A 21,572-nucleotide genomic window follows, 5' to 3' on the forward strand; every position below is an offset into this window, starting at 1 on the left:
ACTGTCCATTCCACCTTCTGCACCCACATATTTTGCTTAGCTAACTGCTTTAAGACTCATATCAATGTCACCTCTCCAAGTTTTCCCTAAACCTCCTTTAAATCCTCCCTTCCTCTCTGCTCCCCAAATAGTCCACTGCACACAACACTGTTATAATAACCTCTCTTCCTCACTCAACGGTGATCTCAAAGGGCTTACTCATAGATCATTACCCCTGGAGACTGCACTTGTCACACACTGGGCACTTAACAGGTGTTTATCAAACATTAAAGAATCATTACTGTAAGGGTAAACCAAATTATGTTTTTACCATTAAAAATTCTCCACCAGATGGTATGTTGTTGTGTGCCATTGAGTCAATTCCAACTCATAGCGACCCTATAGGACAAAGTAGAACTGCCCCATGTTTCCAAAGCTATGATCTTCATGCGAGCAGATTGCCAGGTCTTTTCTCCTGCAGGAGCAGCTGGTGGGCTCCAACCACCAACATTTGGTTAGCAGCAAGTGAACTATTGATATATGCAACACTTTGCATGAAATCTAGAGGAAATTATGCTCAGTGAAAAAAAGTCATGTATTTTATGAGTTCACTTATATAACACAAAAATATAGAAATGAAGGTTGGATTAGTAGTCTCCTGGGGCTAAGGAGGGAGTAGGGGCAAGAAGGAAGTAGGTGTAGCTATAAGGGCAATATAAGGGATCCTTGTGATGGAATTGTTCAGTACTTTGACTATCAACACCAATACCCTGGCAGTGATATCGTGCTATAGTTTCGTAAGTTTCTACTATTGGAAAAAAGTGGGTAGAGAGTACACAGGATCTCTTTCTGTATTATATCTTTCAAGTGCATGTGAATCTACCAAAGCAAACCAGTTGCCGTCGAGTCGATTTCAACGCATAGTGACCCTACAGTACAGAGTAGAACTGCCCTATAGGGTTTCCGAGGCTGTAATCTTTATGGAATCAAAGGACGCAGAGCACTGGGCAAATCTGCTGCAAAAGACCTCTTTAAAGTGTTAAAATGCAAAGATGTCACTTTAAGGACTAAAATGCGCCTCATATGCATGTGAAAGTTAGACAATGAATAAGGAAGACTGAAGAATTGATGCCTTTGAATTATGGTGTTGGCAAAAAATATTGAATATACTATGGTTGCCAAAAGAATGAACAAATCTGTCTTGGAAGAAGTACAGCCAGAATGGGGAAGCAAGGATGGCGAGACTTCCTCTCACATACTTTGGACATGATATCCCGAAGGACCAGTCCCTGGAGAAGGACATCACGTTTGGTCAAGTAAACGGTCAGCGAAAAAGAGGAAGACCTTCAAAGAGATGGACTGACACAGTGGCTGCAACAATGGGCTCAAACGTAACAAAGATTGTGAGGATGGCACACAACCAGGCAGTGTTTCATTCTGTTGTAAAGTGTCGCTATGAGTCAAAACCAATTCGATGGCACGTAACAGCAATCTTTACACAAGCAAAATGCCACACCTTTCTCCCATGGAGTGAGTGTCTGGTGGGTTTGAGCAGCCGACTTTTTGGTTAGCAGTTGAGCGCTTAACCACTGTGCCACGAGGGGTCCTATGTGACTCTATTAAAAAAAACTCACTCCATTTGCGTCGATTCTGATCATAGTGATCCTATAGGACAGAATAGAACTGCCCACTGTCCATAGGGTTTCCAAGGAGCGGCTGGTGGATTTGAGCTGCCAGCCTTTTGGTTAGCAGCCGAACGCTTAACCAGTGTGCCACCAGGGCTAATTACCTCAAAATAAAAAAGGTTAATAATAATAATAAAAAAGATTCCCCATGAGAAAGAACACAGGCTTGACACATTCTCCAAATGCATTCTTTTTATTTGAGAAGGACAATCTCAAGGGTCCTTTGGGAAAGGCATCTCTCATCAACATGTACATCAAGACCAACCATGAGTCTTAGCAAAATACAAAAATACACACATCAGTGACTTCCGTACAATAAATACGTAATCATGCATCCCACAACGAAAGGCACGGAAAACTGGTCACTTAGTAGTCATAAAAATTACTAGCTACATTAACAAAGCCACCCAAATTATCTGTACAAGGAAATGTAACAATATATTCCAAAGGTGAAAACACATAAAACATCTTTAAAATAGTATGAAATAAATATCTCAATTGTATATTTAAAAAATTATGCCATTGTAAACAGCATGTAAACAAACAAAACTCACGTTTTCTTACCATTATTAAAAGTAATTTAGAGCCCAAGTTATAACCTCTGCTCTGTCAGGTATATCTCACTGGCGAGTGTGCTAAGCAGTTTAAAGTTTCACTCTTTTCTGCAGCAAACAGAGCCCGCTATGTAATAAATAGACATGGTCTGCATCTTACAGATACAAATACTTCATTCCAAAACAGACTACCAAAATGTAGTAAATTCTTAACTATAAATATCACAAAAGCTAGATTAAAAGAAAACTATTGTTTGCAACATAAGGGACAAAAGGAACCATATTTTTGTTTCCAACATGATGATGAAGAGGAGGCCAACAGTGATGGGTTATCTATCCTGAAAGGTAAAATGCGTAAGCTGAATGTAAGGGCACAGTCTCCAGCCTTCTGAGCCTCCTTTGTGGCGGACCTTTCACAATGAAGATCAAAGAGGAAAGATGTATCAAACTAAGAACTTCCTTCTGCCAGAGAACATAGAAATGGTTGATTCTTTGCAGTGATGGAACGCAGTGACTCTAAAACATGCCTCCCAAAATGTGAATATGCATACAGACGGGATTTCTTCTCCATACTTAAGGATAACAAAGATGTTTTTTTTTCCCTTCTCATAAAGGAACCTTGTTATCTAGCCCTCAATAAATATTCAAAGAAGTTAATATTTTACTAGTCCAATATTTTTGTTTTGTTTCATCTACACATCAGTGCATTGTGGCACACAAATACTAGTAATATATTTACTATATACTTAGATAGTATTCTACCTGTTAAATATTATTGCCTATTCCCCATTAAAAATAACTCAGGGGGACACATAAACCCCTGACTTCTAATGGAGTCTCTGAAGTATACCAGAAGCATTGCTTTCTAGCTTCTTTCCCCTACTGTGGGTTCATTACGCAGACCTCTTACATATTTTGGTATATGTGTCATTAATAGGTGTTATGAAGTGTGTCCCCCCAAAATATGTCATAAATCCTAAGCTCTATGCCTGTAGTTATAATCCCATTTTGGGGATGGGTTGTCTTCGTTATGTTAACGAGACAGGATTACTGTAGGGTGTATCTTGAGTCAATCTCTTTTGAGATATAAAAGAGATTACACACGAGAACAGAGAAAGAAATGGGGGAAGAGAGATGCCAAGCCACACGAAGACTGCCCAGGAGCAGAAGCTCAGACAGACAAGAACCTTCCCTCCAGAATCAACAGAGAGAAAGCCTTCCTGCAGAGCCAGCACCCTGAATTCAGACTTCTAGCCTCCTAAGCTGTGAGAAAACAAATTTGTTTGTTAAAGCCACCCACCTGCAGTATTTCTGTTATAGCAGAATTAGGTAACTAAGACACCACCTACGGTTGATGGGGTTCTGCAGGATAAATATGTACTTGATGAGAGATGATCCAAAATTATTTGTAGCAGACACTAAATACAAAAGTTGTGGACATAAAAATGAGATTACTTATTTACGTACAGAATTTGGTTAGTTTTTTGGGTTGAAAGAGGCTACTTCTTCAAAACAACCTGAGAAAATACTTGGTTGAAAAGGATGGTCTCTCAATTTCTTACTATAGAAAAATAATTGTGAAAAAAACCATCATGAACTCTACCGGGCAGGAGCTATGTATTATTTTATTTCTACCCCAGCACCTAATGGAGTGCCAAATACAGAGCAGGGATAAAAATATCAAGTGAGAGAAGAAAGAGGGCACTTCATTACATTCATTTCGACTAGTATTTAATTTTAGAAACTATTAACTTTATCAAGAGTTTTATGTTTGGACTACGTGGGGACCTCCTGTCTGGAGGTGAGATGGGAAGGCTGAGAGGGACAGGAGCTGGCTGAATGGACACGCGGAATACAAGGTGGAGAGGAGGAATGTGCTGTCTCATTATGGGGAGAGCAGCTAGGAGTACACAGCGAGCAAGGTGTGTGTAACTTTTTGTATGACAGACTGACTTGATTTGTAAACTTCCACTTAAAGCACAACAAAGAAAAAAAAAAAAAAGGACGAAGTGATTAAAGAGCTTTCTGTGTTAACCTGTATAGAGATTTGAGGACATGGTGCAAAGGCTTTATGGAATCACAAAAGAAAAACAAGCCCATAAGTAACGGTTTTTCATCTTTATGTTCTATAATGGGTGACAAGTGACAAACAAGCCTTCTTATACTTGCATCTTAAAAATGATATTAACTATAAATTACCTGAAATCATACAAAGGCAGTTTATAGGTCTGGCTGAAGATTATAAAATGTCACGTTCACTACTGTTTTTTTTTGTTCTTTCTCAAGTCTCATTACTATGCATAGGTTATCAGCGTATGTGTTTATGTAGACTGTATACACTAAGTGTCTGTGAAAGAGAAAGCTCATCTTTAGGGTGTATTTCTGAATTACAAGTAAGAATCTGACAGTAATGGGAAAACATTGTCTTATTTTTTGAGACAAGAATGCAGATTTGGTAAATATTTCTGATGTACACCTAATAAATTATCCTTCACAGTAAAAAACCAAAAACCCCCCAAAAACCCATGTTCCGTGAGTCGGCCAGTTGTCCTTCCCTAGTATTTCTCTTCTATTGTTTTGCCCAGAGTATGCACCCATGAGCCTGAACACACACCCACCTCATAGGGACTCTCGGGGAATTCTAAGCTTTTATTTGTATAAAAATATAAAGAGATTTGGGTTTTATACTACCTTCATTCATTCAAGAACATTCAAGTCTTAAATTATGTGCTAGCTAGGCACGAAGACTACAAAGATGGAAGGAGAAGTTCAGTGGGGAAACAGAGGTATATATATTTTTATATATCAGTAATTATTGAAATGTGATGTTACTCTCACCAGAAAAATATTCATGGGACTATGGAGCATAGAGGACACACTGACCTCAGCTTGGAGAAGTCAGGCAGGGCTTCACAGAAAGTTATCATTAGAAATTAGTCCTGAACGAGTTGATCCATGACAGGTGATTCTGCCAAGACGCTGAATTTAAAAACACACCTTTATCATGATTGGGGACATGGTGGAAAGGCTTCATAGAATCACAAAAGAAAAATAGGCCATAGGTACCTAACACTTATGTTGTGAGTAACTCCAAATTCCTGAATTCCAAAAGGCCTATAAAGGAATGGTAGGTGAGGATGCCGAAAGGAGGGAAAAAGCAAGGTCACAAAGATCCTTGTCCACCATGCTAAGGAATTAGGCTGCTATCCTGTACAGAAAAGAGCCTGTTTAAGAATTTTTAGTAAGAGATAATCAACGCAAATTTGTGTTCTTGAAACAATCTGGTTAGTTTTTTGGGTGGAAGGAGACTGTCAACCATGTGAAAGATGGACTGGCGATGGGAGAGATGCAGGCAGGAAACTGGCTGCTGAAATTATGGCAAAAGTATAGCAGAGATGAAAAACTGTCAAGGTTTATACTGCTGAAGGCCTGAACTAATAAGGCAATGGAACTGTCACTTTACTGCAACTAATTAGAAACCGGACATAATACCACCAAATCAACTTTTCAGATGCTCAAAAATGAAATATACATTGACATAAATGCTGAAAAAACTCTGATATGCAAAATGCTTTTGCTTGCACAATCCAAAACCAAGATTAAGATTAAGCATTTTATTTTCTTCCATATTTTAGTTATGCATTCCTGGACAGAGCATAATCCATATAACGTTGCTTTAAAAACAGTGTTATCCTTCAGAAGCTTTTCGGAAAGCTTTTCAACTAGAAGGAGGAAAGAAAACAAGAGAACTGCTCAAATTTGCAATTCTTCCATCCTCACAATTACGTATGTTAAAAACACTGCCACTCAATTGAAATCTGTAAACAGGGCAGGTTCTTATTAAAATTATAATGTATTTCAATTATACTTAGGTCATCTATTGAGCAGGTCTTTGCGGGAAGCAAATTTTCAGAAAAATAATTTTCCCGGTCACCTTAGCAAATCATTCCAGGAGAAGCATTTAGAGAACCATCATTGTGAAAATTAAGTGGTGTCATTATGACAGATCAAAGCATCTTACCGATGTTTCAGTCTTTTTTCCCTCACGCCATGCAGCCTACATGCTCATACAATTCCAACATTTCTGGGGGTGGGGATGCAACAGCAGTTACTGTATTTTGCTATATTAAATATCAGATTTAGCAAAGAAACTTTTAGGTCAAGGATCAAATAGTGACTGGATTCAAATTATCATGTAAAAATAAAGCCAATATTCACTTATCTTCATGCATAACTAATTTAACAATTTCACTAAGTTTTTCTAATTTTTAATTTATTCCCCTTAATCATGCTGAGATTCTCACTCAGGTAATAGTTAAAATAATCACTAGTTTGGTTTGGTTATGGGAGGTTTTGGAGGTAGTCTGGGTGAGGAAGCACTATTCCATGTCCAGCGAACACAGCCAGAGGTCCAAGCTGCAGATCAAAAGTCAAGGAAACTGCTCCGAAGTCACTCAGTATAGACAGTACCAGGCTAAACAAGGCCACGGAGTCCTGTGCTTCATTTTTTAAACCACTGACTTAGAGACATTTTCCTCTTCTGAGAGTTAATCTAACCAAGGACATAAAGGCCTTAAGAACAAAACAAAACACAAAGTTATTGACTGTTATAAAAGGGTTGTTTTGGGAGATCAGAGAAAAAACAAAACTACTAAAATTTTTTGAAGACTTTAGAGGTGAGTTTTTAGCTTATCCCAAAGCTGATAACATGAACCTGTAGAAAAGAGGTGAAAATACCGTCACCTACTCTTGTACAGACAAGAGTAAAAAAAAAAAAATCTTATTTTTACTCTTGTACCGACAAAAAAAAAAAACTTTTTTTTTTTTTTTTTTTTTTTTTTACAGACGGTACTAAAGTGACTTCATTCTCATTTTCAGAGTAACACGTGATAATAACTGTACTTTTAATTTTCATGCTATAGTGTGAGAAGCTCTTCTTTGTAACTAAAATGACAGTGGGGAAGAAATGGTAGGTTTAAATATCATTCACACTTACATAGTTCCTTTTGTAATAGAAAAAAATAGTACTTGTAACTGACAGTATTGTGTGCCATTTCTCACTGAGGAAACTCACCAAAACATAGAGCTTGTAAGGACACAATGAGCCAAAGTCAGATAAAAAGCTAAACTCAGTGCCGTCGAGTCGATTCCAACTCATAGCTACCCTACAGGACAAAATAGAGCTGCCCCATAGAGTTTCCAAGGAGCACCTGGTGGATTTGAACTGCCGACACTTTGGTTAGCAGCCATAGCACTTAACCACTATGCCACCAGGGTTTCCAAAGTCAGATATAGAACTCAAAAAACCTAAACCATATTCCCAGCTCCAGAATTAAAGAATTCAGCTATTTATAACATTGTAAATTTTAATTTTTGCTTCAAATGAAAGGAAAATCCACCATTGCTAACAAACTTCAAGGCTCAGCAGGTTCATGAAAATCCCTTTGGTCTTCCTGGTCATAGTCTGACCCACACTGAACAGTGTTCCATAGGAACTAGCTAAGCCCTTCCAACTAGTTCTCTCTATACCAATCACTAAGTTGAAAAAACACAGACATTTTCTTATGTAATAAACACCTGTGAGCCTCTATCAAATGTCTTGAATGACTAGGTCATCCAACCTACCTGCTTAACTGACTTCTGAATTTCAACAGAATTGGGTCCCTGAATTCAACAGTTGTTCTTCTAAGATAAATGCAGTCTCAGACTTTACTTGTGTGAAGTTTTTGTAATGTTGGGCCTACCATACTTCTCATTTGTGTTTCGTGTTCCTGTAAGGTGAAACATGTCTTTGTTTATACTACTTGTTCCCAAATCTTTACTAAATTATCAACTCAAGCTCCTTTTCCCTTTAATTTCCATAGAATGGTTTCCTGAGTTTTTAAAAATCTTTTTCTTGATTTGATAACTGCTTATACAACAGTAAAATTAACATAAAAATCCATGCCTTTAAATTATAGTAAATCAATGCTTAATCTCCTACGATAGTTCTATAATTCATCTAGTGCTTACGCTGTAAAACAGAATAAAACAGCTGAATTTAGGGCTTGTGAAAGTGATTTCTTTGGTCTATAACACTGGTTAAGTCCGAGCAGTTGTTTTTTCCCTTCCTCTGAAACATGTGATTTTATTCTATGTGTTACATCATGTTTCAAATTTTTAGCTTTTTCAACAGTTGAATAGAGAATACTTTTAAATAGGAATTAATTCAAACTCAAAATCCCATTGACTTAATTGACAAAAGCAAACAAGTCACTTACCCATCCCTATTTCTAAAGTCATCCAGAATCATATATGCAAACTATATTAAAAATATACACCCTGTGACCAAGAGCTAGCTGTCAGAGGTATGTGATACTTTTTGAGTTTAAGATTCTTCACGTTCATTTGAATGTCATATTGGTAGGACAATGACAGGGATCTCTCTTAGAACAAAAATTGAAAATTTACTACAGAAAAGAAGTTCTGATTTGAAGAGAAAAGAATGGGTAGCAAATATAGTGCAATGAGTTCCTTGACTACAGAAAATTCTTAATATTAGTGACTTCATTTTGACTTTATACCTTTTTCTGTACTTACTTTAAACATGAAAATTACTTTTTAGTAAAGTCTATTACTATTGAGTTATCTCTGATGGTAAAGAACACCATTTTTTTTTTTTTACAAGGAAAAAATCGGGCATCTGTTTGACAGAAATGAGTATTTCAAGTACATAAGTAAATCATTAACAGAGCTATTAGACTCTAAGCAACAGCAGTAAAGAAAAAAGCTAGAATATGCATCTTGTATAAAGATTAATTTCTACAATGTAATAAATAATTGCACTGATTTATACAACCTGTGGAAACCTTCTACTGACGGTTACAAATAATACTGTCCATTATTGATTCTGCTGATACCAGCACTGCCCCACATAGAGAAAATCTCAAAGGTAAAATCCTAATTCCCAAAGCCACAAAATATACAAAGCTGGTTAGTTATTAAATATTGTTGTAGTCTGCTAAAAGTATTGCAAACTGAAATACAACTTAGCAGTCTGAATAACCAGCATAATTATTTTGATATAAAAAGATAAGAAAAATTTTAATATGAAAATTAATAAAGCCAGTAAAAGGAGAAACCTGTTGTATAAATAGACATTTTTAATATACAAGTAAGACCATTATCTCACTTATGAGGAAGAAGATTTGAAGATTTGAAAATAATTATATTTTCCCAGCTCTAGATAAATATATTACTCCAATTTATTAATCACCTTCAATATACAATATATAACTTACAAAACTGGGAATGTTACAATGTCAAAATCTTTCACAGCACTAATTACCAGTTATCAGAACTGTAAGAAATCTTTAGCTACATATTAGCTTAATACTTAGAATACAGAAATAGATATGGCTAAGCTGTGGTAAACAATAGTGCAAACACTGAGGACCATAAAATGTATCCTTTTTCCTTTTTAGCTTGTGTATAATTTTTTTTTTATCTAACCGCATTATCCTACTTCAATGGGATTATCAACTGAGTATGAAACTCCTTTATTTTAAAAGGAACCCTGTGTTTCCTTATGCTTTGTGAATTTACTCTTGAAATTCAGTTCTTATAAAATATCCAGACTATTTATATTCCTATACAACGAAGAACTTGTACTAAAATGAAATACTTATGTGGAGTTTTTAAATAACTTTTGAGTAGTGGCTTGGTTTGTGTTTTTCCCACTAAAACTTGGAAGTGCATAAGAAATCAGGAAAGAATATATAAATATCTATAAATTGAATATCTTAGTTACAGCAAAGGAATTAATCTCTTTACCTATCTTATGTAATACAGTATTTATATTAAAATCTGTTACTGAGTTTAACTCAGTCCCAGTTACTCTGTTAAACCTCCTTTCCCAAAAACAACAGAAAGAATTCTACAGATAGGTACAGTCCAGCTGTCTTTTCTCTCTCTGTTCTCTGCAATGATAAACCTTTATAGCTACTGCTTCCATAGAAATGCCCCTAAACAAAACTTGGAAAAAATAATGATGAGAAAACAATAAAGATAAGGAAAAATTAATGCTTTGTGTAGTATAAAAACCAGTAACCATCACATTTATAAAGTTTTGGCTTCTTTAGGAAGGTGCCCTATTGCAAAGGCATCGTATTGATCATCTGACACAGAGACTGTTATTAAAAAAGCCAACAAGGAGATGCTGGAACAGAAACAGTTCTGGGCCCCCATCCTGTGTATGTGTGGAGGGTAGGGGGTGTTGGTGAGAGGTGGGAATGAAGCGCCAAGCACTGTGGAGCTGCTTGGGCGGCTATTCCTGAGAATAAAGAACTTGGTGTTTTGAAACTGCTTCTTATCAAACTCTAAACCAACGTCTTAGCCAACATGATCTGAAATATGTAGGATAAGCTCATGTGGGAGGGACGGGAGAGACCCTAGATATCCAGGCTGAGAGACTTAATGCTTTTACAGCTTAATTAAAAGCTGTACCCTTTAATGACTTTGCATCCATATAACATACCAGTAGGAGGTAACAGTTTGTTTTAGAAATAATGTATACACGTATCCACTAAAGTGGGCCCGAAAATTTCCTAAGTCATAGCTTTTGCATGAGTATTTCCTTCTTGAATTCCTGTTAAAAATAACTTGCACGAAGACTGAAGTAGTACATTATAATTAGCTAAAAAATCCCGGGCAATAGTGTTTGGGTAAATTACATCAATATGTAAAATTCTGAAGTGAGGGATTCCTGCCAATAAACCATTGGGAAAGATTTTATTACAGAATTAAATGATTCATATTTTGAGGGTACAATATTTTATGTCTCAGGCACTATTTTAAGGAATTATTAACCATGTAAAACTTAAGACAAGTTAGCGTAACACGAAAACAGATCTTAATCTAGCAAAACACGTCTTCTTTGAGGGCTGTAATGAACATTCACTTTACTCGTGATGGTTTTGGTTCTTTTTTTTGCATTCCTAACGATTCATTTAATCTGTGTGTGCTGCTGTGTGTTCTCAAGCCTGAGCCAGATCAACAGGATAATCTACTGATAAGAGAAAATGAAATTGTACAGGTTGTAGGAGACTGACCTGGTCTTAACTTATCTCAGTACGTATTCTTCTGAAATGTTCCCTGTGAGAACACTTGAGAACAAATGAACACATCACCTGGGCCACAAAGTGAGTACATGTGGGCTAAGTGGCTTAGAGGTGAGGTTGAGGGGTGGAGAGGCCAGCTCACCTGGTCGGCCCATCTCCTGTGTTCCATCTCAACTATAAAAACATAACCACTGAGTAGGCAGGATGCATCTAGAACAGAATTAGGAATAAGGATTGAGAAGACAACTCAGCTAGTGATGAACGAGTGTCAGCTCATTTCCAGGATTAGTTGGGAAATGGGTAGGAAAGAGTGGGATGGGCAGCAAGCTGTCCTGAGGACCTTCTGAAGACCTCGGGTTCCAGGCGAGATAAAATGGATCCAGGTCAGTACTGATCACCTGAGGAGTCTTGCCGAAAGTAAGATTCTGCTTCGGTTGGTCCAGAGTGGACCTGAGCTTCTGCATTTCTATAAGCCCCCCGGTGAGGCTGACTGCTGCGGGTCCATGGGCCACATTTTGAGTAGCATGGGTCTAAGAGTGCAGTAGCATTTTTAAATGATGGAAATGTTCAAGATCTGTGCTGTCCACCATGGTTACCGAGCACTTGAAGTGTGGCTACTGCAATGAAGAGAATGAATTTCTAGTTAAATCTTAATAGCCACATGTGCCTAGTGGCTACCATCAAACAGCATAGATCCAGACATTCACAGGTCACCTCTTCTCAGTCAGAGCAGTACATGCTCCAGTCCCCAAATGATCTAATCCACCAATTCATTTAGATTTGCAAGTACTGTTTTATAAAATACAAACTGCAAAATTAGATTCTTTAAAGTGTTTTCTTCCCAACCCTTAGCTAACTGACCCACAATGTGTATCTGCAGTGGGAGAGAAGCAAGGGTCATTTTGCAGTGGGGCAGCTGACAGCAGTGAAAATTTGAGCAGCCATTGCCGTACCGGGCATGTGAGGAAATAGAAAGCCAGGAAGTAGGAAGAAACTCAGTAAGGGAGGTCGAAGGACACCGAAGAGAAACATTGTGTACTTCTAGGCTTTACTTAGGGCCGACCCTGCCCCTCTTCTTCTTTAAAAGTACTTTGGAAAATGAGACCAGGGAAGGCAGTGGGCATTGGCTGTGACTGCGCTCCCTCCCTCCCCAATCATCCAGGTATGGGAGGCCCCAGCGGGGAGGAGAGGGGGTGGGTTAGCTGGCAATCAGGTACGAAGATCAGAGAAGATAGGCCTCCATTGCATGCCCCAGAATTGTGATCAGATGCCTCGGAGCAGCTCTTCCTCCCCTACCCCACATTTTTGTAATCCCCGTCTACTGTAAGACAGGGTGCCTGGGTGGTACAGTTAACAGGCTCAGCTACTGACTGAAAGGCTGATAATTTGAGTCCACCCAGAGGCACCTTGGAAGAAAGGCCCACTAATTTACTTAAAAATAAAAACAGCTATTGAAAATCCTATGGAGTACAGTTCTACTCTGACACACGTGGGGTTATCATGAGTCAGAATTAACTCAACGGCAACTGGGTTTTTTTTTTTTTTTTTTGGTTTTTTATCTAGTATAAGAAGTTGGTTCCTCAGTGATGCTGCCAGGGGACTCAGGGGACTCTGAGGGCACAATTCTGGCTCTCAGGTGTGAGTGAAGTGGTCTGGCTCTGATGCAGCCATACCTGGACGGTGCTTACAGGACAAACTGCTCTCACTTAACAAAAGATACGTCAAAATTTTCATTGTAACAGATATTCCTCATCCAAACGCTACTTGCAGGAAATTGCTTTGGAAAATGAGACCAGGAAAGGCAGTGGGCACTGGCTGTGACTGCACTTACCCCCTCCCCCATCATCCAGGTATGATTAATTAAGGATTCAAGTCACTAGGCTTTGGTTAATGGTGGTTTTACAGAATATATGGAAGATGTTATTTAAAAGTGCAAACATCAACAGCAAATAAAAAATTTCAGTCATTCACATTTTACGCTTAAATCTTGAACATACAGTAGCTGGAGAATCTTTTCTATGGCAAATGAGTATTTTTGAATAGTGGAAATCAATAATACTTTTATATTAATTTTTTTTCTAGCATTCCTCCTCTCTTTGCCCCACCCACCTTTCCATTTTGGGTCGAGCTGGACAGGGATTGGTGACATCAGAATAGTTCAGTCCCTTCCTTTCCCTTCCCTTCTGAGAATCTGGCATCTCCCACTTTAAGAGAAAAATGCTTAGAAAAGCAGGTCATCATAGAAGGTGGGAACTACATAAAAGCGGCTAGAAAAAGAGACTTGATTTCATAGATGTGGATAAAAGTAATATTAGTGAGTAGCTTATTCCTGTGTTAAACTACTTGATATAATTCCCCATAGAACATTCTCATTTATTCACGACTTGGACAAGTGAGATACATAGTCAGACACGTTTGGTCAGGGACCTACCAGGTTCTTTTTTTTGTTTAGAGAGATCCAAATTTTGTAATTTTCTATTGGTCAGTCAAATGCCCAAGTCATGAATAAGAATAAAGTGTCAAATAAACTCCTTTTATATAATTAAATTACATGCCATTTTAAATGTCCTTCTATCAATATCTCTTTAAATACTTGGCAAACAATTGTTTAGAAAACATGAATGATGGGATATCTCAACACAGTATGTAAGAGTATATATGCACATAAATATACGTATGTATGTGTGTATGTATATGTATACATGTATGTACACCTATCTATTAAGCACCTAAGAGGCTACTTTATGAAATCTGTCACCACTGGGTCGGTACCCTATTTATTTTTCTTCTGCAGGATAATTTAAAATATTGTAATTAATTCTTGATATGTAATGTCTAGACAAAGCCTATTTAAGGATTTTTTTGTGACTGTTTTGATATGTACACCCTTGGCTTTCAATGATTTAATCATTGCACTTGACTTCTAAGGAACAAAATCATGGCACAGATGCATGTGCGTGAATTCTTCAATAGAGAATATTTATGCAAGATTCTACATTAAAAAACAGAAAGTGCCCATAGAATAGTGGTTTATAAAAAGGAAAATAGTATCTACCTCATAAGGTATAAGAATTAAGTGAGACGATGGTAACAGTAATAATGTAAAGCCCTTAAGCAAGAATTTAAATCTCTTTTGTTGGGAAGTTCGTGCCAGGAGTCACTTTAGCCTTGGGTGACCACTCAATACGCCCAATCTCAGACCTTCGGGAATTCCCGGATATCAACAGGCTACTACATAAACCCACACAGAATATGAAATAATCACTAGTAAGCATAAGAACAAAAGGTGGGAGTTTGGGTTTGGAAAGGTGTAAGAAGTTTTGTTAGGCAATGGGGCATGGAATTTTATGAAAATACCCAGAGAATTTTCTAAATCGGCACACCTAGTGTTTATGATCTGTTGAAACAAAACTGGCTTACACAGGATGCGTATCATTTGTTGATTATGGTACAGACACACACGTTTGCAAATTCTTTGATATAGAATACTTATGCAAAATGCCACACTAAACAATAGAAAACTACCCAGAGCTAACAAAATGGTACTTGGGTAGTAATAAATTAAATTCTATTAAAACTGCTAAAGTCTGAAAATATTAGATGTGACATGCAAGAAAAAGAAAGACAATTCAGGTAGGAACACTGTGCATTAAGATTTGCATCCATTCAGAGCATTTAAGGGGTTTTTAGCATATTCTTTGACCACTGAGTGCCGGGTACCCGAGATGATACCTATCCAACCTTCCAAACAACTGGATGTATCTTAGTCTCCTAACCATCGATTTTAAGGAAGAAGCCAGTGCTTTCTATAACGACATCGAAGAAGTTTGAGCCACATACTGCTGTGGCTGTACCATAAAAACATTCCCTCAGACCAAGTGTAAGGAAAGTAGACACTTTGATAATTCTCATTTATCCTTTCAGACAATGCAATTGTCTCTGATCCCCTCTAACCTTTTTACTAACACGAGCACACTGGAACAAGTCAGGTTTGCATAATAAGAAAATGGCTTCATGGAATGTGGTTTGTTTTTTTTTTTGCACAAAAATATTTTCTAATACTTCAAATCAAAATATCAAGCCATAGAGGTGCTTCAGTGGTACTCCCTTATCTATGCAGAAAAGTACAAGAATAGCAGATTACTTCCAAGTGCTTTGTATTACGTCGCAATTACTTTTCTTCCAAGGAATAGCACCGATATGATCACCCCTCAGACTGGGAAGCGCTCCTTCCAAGCTCTTTAATTCCCTGGAGAATTCGTCTCACATGACCCACTTTCGGTATCCCTAGGTCCTAAAAAAGAAAGAAAAAGAAGGGGAGGGGGGAGAGAAAGAAAGAGGTTTACTGATAACAGAAATGGAGATTAAATACAATTAGCCTTTCGTTCGTCCATTTTAGTTTATATTCAATGTTTCAGAAAGTTAAGGCTAGAAAAATACATCTATAAAACAAAAATGATCTGACACACTGAAAAATCACCAATCTGTAAAAATCACACCCTACGCGAACCCTTAACTGTAATGTCCTCATAAATGTTATGCGGCGGTAGTACTTCCAGAGTCAAAGCTAGTTTATGTTCACACTTTTTTTCTCTTTTTAAAACATGGTCCTTTCTGGGTCCTTGAGAAAAGCGACATACGTCACCAGGGGAACCATAATCAGTTGTCAGGCAACTACACGTTTTCTGCGCTGAAACATTTAACAGTGAGGCCAAATCCTTGAGGAAGATACCAGCGTCTACCACAAAAATTAGAAAATAAATGCATTTAAAGTTAGTTGTACTTAGATTCTTTGAATTGAGGGGGGTCTTTAAATACTCTTTATACTTTATAATGTATATGTGAAAAAAAATTACTTAAACATAGGTGTCTGTCGGTTGATGCTTTCCCTTAAACCATTTCTGGCTCCTGCCTGCCCTTCAGAATTCTTCTCGTTTCTTAAAGACCCATCTTCTGATAAAATACCAAGAATTCAATATTTAACCTTCAAAAATGGATGATTGCAGTGTGCAGCACACAGCAGGCACTCATCACATATCTGTTGAAGAAATGAATGAAGCCCATTCAAGGGAGCCATAATATGCAGTATCTGAAAAACTAAAAGAAAGGGTTAAGGCCTCCAAACCCTACAGCTTCTCTAAATATGAGGAGTATAACTAGTGTGTCAATGTCTGAAGTCAAAAAGCCTCTTCGCAATACAGAGAGTTTGAAATATTTAAAAATCTGTACAAAGAGGACTTCCAATGCAGCCTAGAAAACACGATTTTAAAGTACCATAGGCTTATTTGTCCAAGAAGATAACGATTCCAATAATCCATGCTGTTTGGTAAATTAAGAGCATTATTTACTTTTAAACTTTTAAATGAGATAGATCAAATTGCTTTAAGGTGTGTGCTTTCTCTCTGCCATATACTTTAGGAGCTGTGCTGATCCTAAAGCAGCAATGCTATTGACGATTCTGAATCCTTCTGAAAAATAGCCAGACAAAAGCACCGTGCCTTCACCTCCTTAGGCATCTCCCATTCTCTCCTTCTGTACTGCAGCAGGAAGAATGCAGTCAGTTTGCTTCTTGTCTGCTAAAGCACGTTATAATGTTTCCTCTTTCCCATCTTTAGTTGGCCACTTTGCTTAACCGCTGTGCCACCAGGGCTCCTTTTCGCTGTCTCTAAGGTGTGTCAGTGACAGGAATTAACCACTTAAGCCAAAAATCTGAGCAGGAGTTAGGCAGGTGAAAGGTAGGGGGGGAAACATATCAAAAGAGGGTTTGCTTTCATGGTGTGAAAGAGTTTAGTGTTTTTAAATCAATGAAATAAGGCCAGGGGGTAAATGAGGCACAGCCCAGCAAGGAGCCAGTGACTCCAAAGGAGGTTGAATAAATAGCCAGAACCTTGTAGGTCATGATAAAGATGTGGGTCTTTATTCTAAAAGAATAAAGAAGCCACTAAAGAATTTTATGCAGAAAAGTGATATACCTGATTTATAGTTTTAAAATATCATTCTGGTTGCAATGTGCGTCATGTACTAGAGAAGGCAAGATTAGCAGCGGAGGGCCAACTAGGACGCTATTGATATGATACAGACAAGACGTAATGGTAGCTCGGACTAGAATTGTGGGAAGGAGAGGAAGGGAAGTGAATGGAGATTAGAATCGACATGATTTGGTGACGAACTTGATGGACTGGGGAGATGGGTAAGGAAAGAGGAAGGTGCGAGGTATGAACCTGGGCTTCTCTGGCTAAGCCTCTGGGACAGAGGAGTGATTTCCTAATATGCAGAACACAGGGAAAGGGGAAGAATGAAAGTGGGACAGGAAGTCAAGGGTTTTGATGGACATGTGAAGACTGATATCCCTATGTGATATCCAAGTACCGAGTAGTCAGTCAACAGACATAATCCTAAAGTTGACAAATGAGGTCAGGGCTGGAAATATGTATTATAGACAGTATTTGAAGTCATGGGAATGGGCGAGATTACCTAGGGAGTAGTAATCCTTCACCAAACATTTACAGATTTTATTCGGAAGGTTCTGCCCTTTCTGACAGCTACAACCACAGAGAACAAGGAAGATCACCCTCTAGCTTCATGGTTTTGTGCTACAGAAAGCTCTTTCTGTAACGTTATTTTCTTTTTTCCATTTCTTCACACCCGGATTTAGAACCAAAACAGCTAAAAGAGGACAAAGCCTATACAGATTACTAAGAAAAAACTTTTAAGGGAGAAAATGTAACTTGCATTAAAAATAAAAACAGAACAAAAAAGCTCATGAAAAGCTAAAGAAAAAAGTTTACTAAAATAATTCTTAACTGTCTCCTTGTTACTCTTATTCTACCTTTTTAATAGCCAGGTCCCGTCACTCTATCTTTGACTCAGTACTTATAATTATGTAAATATGTGCTTCAATCATTGTGTCTGTGTTTATCTACACACACATACACATTGTTTTCCCATGAATGTACGCTTATTCATGGCAAACGAAATGCAAGCTTCTAGAGGGCAGATATCACCTAGAGAAGCTGGCATAATGTACGAAGCAGTAGCTACTCAGTAAATATCGCTGCCTGCCAAGGATAGATATCAGAAGCTACACAAGTATGTTGAATATAATGATCCCTTATATTTATTTTGTTAACTCATTTCAAGTTTTGAAGTCTTTTGCTTCACGAACTCTAACACTGTATTTTGCTAAACTTAAGGCTTCAGATATGTATGAACTTATTCTATGTTCCAGATTTGTGACACTCAACCAAGGTAATTAACTCATCTGTTATTTTATTGGAAGCCCTGGTGGCGTAATGGTTAAGTGCTACAGCTGCTAACCAAAGGGTCGGCAGTTCAAATCCGCCAGGCACTCCTTGGAAACTATGGGGCAGTTCTACTTTATCCTATAGGGTTGCTATGAGTCGAAATTGACTCAACAGCACTAGGTTTGGTTTTTTTTTTTTTTTTTTTAATTATTTTATTGGAAACCCTGGTGGCGTAGTGGTTAAGAGCTATGGCTGCTAACCAAAAGGTTGGCAGTTTGAATCCACCAGGTGCTCCCTGGAAACTCTACGGGGCAGTTCTACTCTGTCCTATAGGGTCGCTATGAGTCGGAATTGACTCGACAGCAATGGGTTTTTAAAAAATTATTTTATTATTTTGGTTGAAAATGTTTAGGTATAAGTGGTGTTCACTTTTTCATGTGCTAAAACTCTGCACGACTCTGCTTAATAAAGATCTATACTTTATGTTACCTACAATCTGTTCCAAGATCTTTGCTAACGTATTTATAGATAGAGGCACAATAGTTCATGAATTCATCATGTCATAATTCTTTGCATTTTAGACCCTGGTTTACAGAAGAATAGCGTGCCTAAAAGTGGCTTTTGTTTAACAATCCTTAGTATCACAAAGGTGTTGCTCCAACAAATGCTGAAGGCTTTTGTTGCTTGCTTACTACTCAAACTTATTAAGATGGCAGCTTGTGGTAAGAAAATATGACAAGGTCCTATTTCTCGCTCTTGGACACAGACTTCCGTTGTTTCTGCTGCTGAGTCTCCACCCAGAGAATAAAAGGGAATGCTGCTAGACCATGGATTAAGGATTTTTTCTTCTCTGTCCAAAATGACAAACAGGTTCTAAGCTGCTTTCTAACAAAAGCTATGCATAATTTTTACTTCATTTACTAAAGAAAATAAATTTCCTTTTTGAGAATAATAAAATTTTAACACTAATTTGAGGAAAGAAAAATTTGAACGTATTGGTCTAGTTGTTCACGTGACCTACAAAAGGTCAATTTAGAAACATGACAAAATTGTAAGACCATAGCCATTGCTCTAAGTCTCTCAGGAGCCCAGGTGGCACAATGGTGAAAGCGCCTGAGAAAGACGTGGCAATCTGCTTCCATAAGGATTTACAACCTTGGAAACCCTATGGAGCAGCTATGCTTTGTCCTCAAAGGGTCCTTATGAGTCGGAATTGACTCAACGGCACTGGGTTTGGTTTTTTAGCTTCATAAGTCTTTCATCTTGTTCCATTTATTAGAATGGCTTTATAATTGGTATTCTGAATTAGTTTTTTGTTGTTAACCTTACATTAGGTATATTTTTTCGTTACTTCATCAACAGTCACCACTTTCCATGCTGACCCAGTAAAATGAGGTGATGGAAACATGACCCACTGAAAAATATTAGCATAGGAGGAGTCATACAAATGGAAATGTACTGAGTTCATGCCGAGCTTCAGCTTCATTAGTCGGTAAATGGTTTTTGATGGGAAAAGCTTACTGATGTTCTTGCTGAGAGAGCACAAGAGGAGCTCAGGCCACAGGACAAGGCACATTTGTACAACACAAGCTGAGCTGTAAGCACACAACAGAAGCAGTGCAGGAGAAAGGATTCTGTTTTGCAAGAAAAATGTCAAGAGCGGAAAAGTCGCACAAAAGAAATACCTTAAGGTCTCGCCTTCCCAGATGCAAAAGTTCAGCCCCTCTGATGTCATGGCGGATGAAGGTTTCCTTGTACTCTCCCAAATGGAGCAGATCCAGCCAAGCAGCAACTTCCTCTGTGCCCCATTTCTGAACTACCAAAGTTAAGAGCAAAACCCCCTTAATTTCTACATGCTCAATGCATCACAAAGCAAAGGGTGGCCAAAGAAGACGCAAAACTGAGTTGTGCAGCAGTGCTAGCAAAAGAAAGTCAAAGGTGTTGTTCCAACAAAACTTCAGTTTCCTTTTTCCCATGCAGGTTATAGGCTATCGATAAACACATGGATAGGGCCAGACAAAGACATTCACTGCTGTGCTGCCATGCCTTTAGCTTTAGGCCAATTTCCTCATTAATGCTACCCAAGGTACACAATATGTGTAAAAAAGCTCATTTTGCATCATTAGGATCAGTGGCGCAAGGTCTAAATAAGCTGACTGCAGTCGGTTCTCATCATTCACAGTAGTTATGTTCTACAAAGTAACTGCGGACACTAACTAGTGAACACCGAACCACTGCTCCTGGGGAGATACTGGGTTAGGTTGCTGCGAGCTTCTGGTCACAACATTTTTGTCAACTGGTCAATACATAATCTTGTTTTATGTATGCTTCTGTTTAAAGACACCTTAGTTAATATACATTGTTGATTTATTAACATCAAACTCACAGCGAACAGCACTGTAACTCATGTCTGAACCCAACTTACCTAACACATGTATTCTCTCCATAAGACACATCACGGTCTTCCTGCACTTAGAGACACCAGACAGCACTTTAGCACTATGCTTGGGGCCCATTTTAAACAGCAAAATCGCCAGCAAAAAGCAAGAAATTGTGAAAAGCACGTCTGTCACTAAGCAGGCCATAAAAAGGACACTTGTTTATAGTACGAGAGTCTGCCTTATTTGACCTCAGCTGGAAATGTGTGTGTTGGGTGACTCATTTTTCACCCTCAGTGTGTGTGTGTGTGTGTGTCTGTGAATGACCAAAAAAGTGTTGCAAATATGGGGTTACAAATAAATTTTAGCAAGTAAGCAAATTTGCAAACACAGAATCTGAGAATAATGAGAATTGACTGTTTTCCTTAAGACCACGTATGAAACTGGTTACGGTCAGACACGAGCTATAAATGCTAATTAAAATTTAAAATCTGATACAGGGTGCTCAATTTTACACACTTTTCTGCTTGTGGTCTTGCCAACTTCAAGTGTTGCCTTTATTGATTCCCCTATTACTGATATTACAGCAATTAACGTTTTGTTAAATCAATTGAATATGTCATTTAAAAATGTT

General features: G+C 38.0%; 1 protein-coding gene across 5 annotated transcripts in view; it reads right to left on the reverse strand.

Moving 5' to 3' along the window:
* Positions 1-1,838: 1,838 nt before the first annotated feature.
* The window catches only part of DGKH (diacylglycerol kinase eta), a 232,603-nt gene continuing 212,869 nt past the window's right edge, over positions 1,839-21,572 (reverse strand). For 4 of the 5 annotated variants that reach the window (XM_049853382.1, XM_049853384.1, XM_049853383.1 and 1 more), the window contains exons 30-31: positions 20,246-20,376; positions 1,839-15,610 (exon numbers count right to left, since the gene is read on the reverse strand). In XM_049853382.1, the coding sequence (XP_049709339.1) occupies positions 15,521-15,610; positions 20,246-20,376 (221 nt within the window). In that variant the 3' untranslated portion in view covers positions 1,839-15,520. The remainder of the gene's footprint in view (positions 15,611-20,245; positions 20,377-21,572) is intronic. The other variant, XM_049853386.1, reaches the window with a different exon arrangement.

This window comes from Elephas maximus, chromosome 14, assembly GCF_024166365.1.
Source record: "Elephas maximus indicus isolate mEleMax1 chromosome 14, mEleMax1 primary haplotype, whole genome shotgun sequence".
Lineage (NCBI taxonomy): Eukaryota > Metazoa > Chordata > Mammalia > Proboscidea > Elephantidae > Elephas > Elephas maximus.